The following is a 2,633-nucleotide window of genomic DNA, read 5'->3' on the forward strand; positions in this document are numbered from 1 at the left end:
TTTTTTTTTTTTTTTTTTTGTAAATTTGTTTTGATTATCGTTGATGAATCGCATTTAGCCAATGACGCAAAATGCTGCCTTGATGCCGATTTAGTTGCTATCAGCTGCTTGCTGCTGCGTCGGCGCTACTACACTTCAATGCCAATCGANTTTTTTTTTTTTTTTTTGTAAATTTGGTTTGATTATCGTTGATGAATCGCATTTTGCCAATGACGCAAAATGCTGCCTTGATGCCGATTTAGTTGCTATCTGCTGCTTGCTGCTGCGTCGGCGCTACTCCACTTCAATGCCAATCAAATAAGACTTACCAAATAGGCGACAAATGGTGAGCACAGCAGATATAGCCATAAATAGAGGTGGACTACATTACAGAAGACGCCCTGATGCGGATCGTAGAACCAGCCACCGGTCAGCGAGGCCCACACGCCCTGGCGTAATATCTCTAAGGTTTGTGAACCCATGGCAAGCTAACAGACATCTCCTATACAGCCTGCTGCCAAAGTGCAGTGGCGGCGACAGCGGCGTACACCTTGCGCGTGCAAAACAATATACACACGTACATGCGAAAGCGTGCGATGGCTGTGAATGGGATGGGTAATCTGATGCTGGTACGACGTAGTGTTCTCTGAACGTGTGGTTACGACAAAGGTGCGCAGCGCCGGCAGGGTTTCGGGACTGGTACGGGTTGTGGGATCTGATTGACGACGTTGCAAAGAGGCACAACACGATGCTGGTGTCGAGGACGAGTACTCAGTGAAGTGATTGGGCTTACCTTGAAGTTTTCACGGGCAAAAATGGAATGCGTTAAACGCGCAATTGCAATGTAGTTTTTTTGCTGTACAATGGAAACATGAAGCGTATGTGATTTTTTAACTGCAATCGAAATTCCAACGGCTGACCACCCACCGCTTACGTTTTTTTTCCACAATCAAAAATTTGGTTTGCCCCAACTGCACTCTAATGTAAGGTGAACCTTTCATAAGTACTACTTCGCCACTTGCTTCCTTATTTTTTGCAGTTTTCACTTCATTGCCTGGAAAAAATTTCAGCACTAACTTTTTTATTGTGTGGCCTTTACTTGCTACACATTTTCCCGTACGTTGCTGCGTTTTCTTCACTTATGTATTTTTTTCTACTTTGCACTTACGGATGCAGCTGCTCCTTCAAGGTTTCAGCTTATTTTTTATCACTTTTTGCACTTTGATCCATATCTATAGCGATTTCCGATACGCAAGTGGATGATATCAATGATCAATTAATTGATTGGGCAATTAATTGCTGAACTCAATTGAAAGATTTTGATTTTTTCGCGTGAAAATTTCTTTTATTTTCTTCGAATAAATGAAATGTCAAAATCAGTCCGGAACTGCACTACCAGCCGCTGTTGTGCGCTGCTATGCCGACTTTGTTGCGATTTTTCCATTTAGCTGTCATCCTAATCGGTTTTGGATTCGGGACGAAACGCACTACCGGAATCGTTTTGGGACAATACCGAATTGCGTGCGGGAAAATGGTACGAAATTCATTTCTTCTTAAAAACAATTTTTACTTTTAAAATTACGGATAAAAATATTTAAGAAATCCATAAAACAAAGAATAAGTAAAAAATTAGATAGTTTTAACTAAAAAAGACTTGTAACTAAAAAATATGTTTTCATATATAAATTAATTAAGTTTCAATGGAATATCTGTCAAAAAAGCTCCAACTAACTTTAGAGTCGACTTTTTTTTACAAAAGGCCATTATGCCGCTCTCAATAAAACTGTTAAGAAAAAAATTGTCATTATTAGGCCAGTATGCAGCTCTCAAGAAAACGGCCAAGAACAAGTGTACAAGGAATTTTGACATCTGATACTTAACAGCCTGCGACAGCCTCTTGCCTCACTGTTTCCTAAATAAATAATGGAAGGGGCATATATTTCTGTTGCAAAAACGGGTTGCCTTGTGCTCTTTTTTTTACAAAATCTTTAGAAAGTCGCAGTAGAAAGCGTAGCAAACTTCTTAAAAACTGCGTACTGCCTTATACGGTGTTCACATGAGGCGAATTTCCAAGCAATCTTAGAGGCGATTAAATAAATCAAATGTTGGTTGCCTCCCAACTTCACCGTATTAAGGAAAGCTTACTCAAGCAAATTTCTTAGCCATTTCTTGTATGTCATTTTATAAGGTGTTTTTGCTTTCTTGAGAGCTGAATACTGGCCTTAAAGAATTAAATTAAATGTCAAAGTCAGAGCCAATGATGCTGCTTCTTCACATGGTTCAAAACTGTCGTTCAAAATGGTGCTGATAGCTGCTTGTTCTTCATTAGAAATGGATTACAATAGTGTAAAACGTAAATTACATGAGGTATGAATAGGTATGCAATTGATTTGAGAGAATTAATTTTTTTCCTAAAAATTATTTTTTATTAACAAAACCTTACAACAACGAATAAGTGAAGAAATTAAATGTATTTAACTTAAATATATTTTTTATAAAAATATTTAAATAGCAAAACTGTAATATAAAACATAATTATCCTATCGAATTACACACTTTTCTTTTTTAAACATTAATTTGAGGTTCAGAAATTTTATAAAACTATATCTATAAACAATTTTGTACTAAAAATATTTTTCGTGCATCGTTAGCCA

At 37.3% G+C, this 2,633-nt stretch overlaps 1 protein-coding gene across 1 annotated transcript in view; it reads right to left on the minus strand.

Annotated features, from left to right (window-relative positions):
* Positions 1 to 1,421, minus strand: part of LOC108358878 (pecanex) — a 16,239-nt gene extending 14,818 nt beyond the window's left edge. Inside the window, exon 1 of the mRNA XM_017610397.1 lies at positions 309 to 1,421. Within this exon, the coding sequence (XP_017465886.1) occupies positions 309 to 461 (153 nt within the window). The 5' untranslated portion in view covers positions 462 to 1,421. The remainder of the gene's footprint in view (positions 1 to 308) is intronic.
* Between the last annotated feature and the right edge of the window lie 1,212 nt (positions 1,422 to 2,633).

Source organism: Rhagoletis zephyria, unplaced genomic scaffold, assembly GCF_001687245.7.
Source record: "Rhagoletis zephyria isolate East Lansing unplaced genomic scaffold, Rhagoletis_zephyria_1.1 Rzeph_scaffold_00308, whole genome shotgun sequence".
Classification (NCBI taxonomy): Eukaryota; Metazoa; Arthropoda; class Insecta; order Diptera; family Tephritidae; genus Rhagoletis; species Rhagoletis zephyria.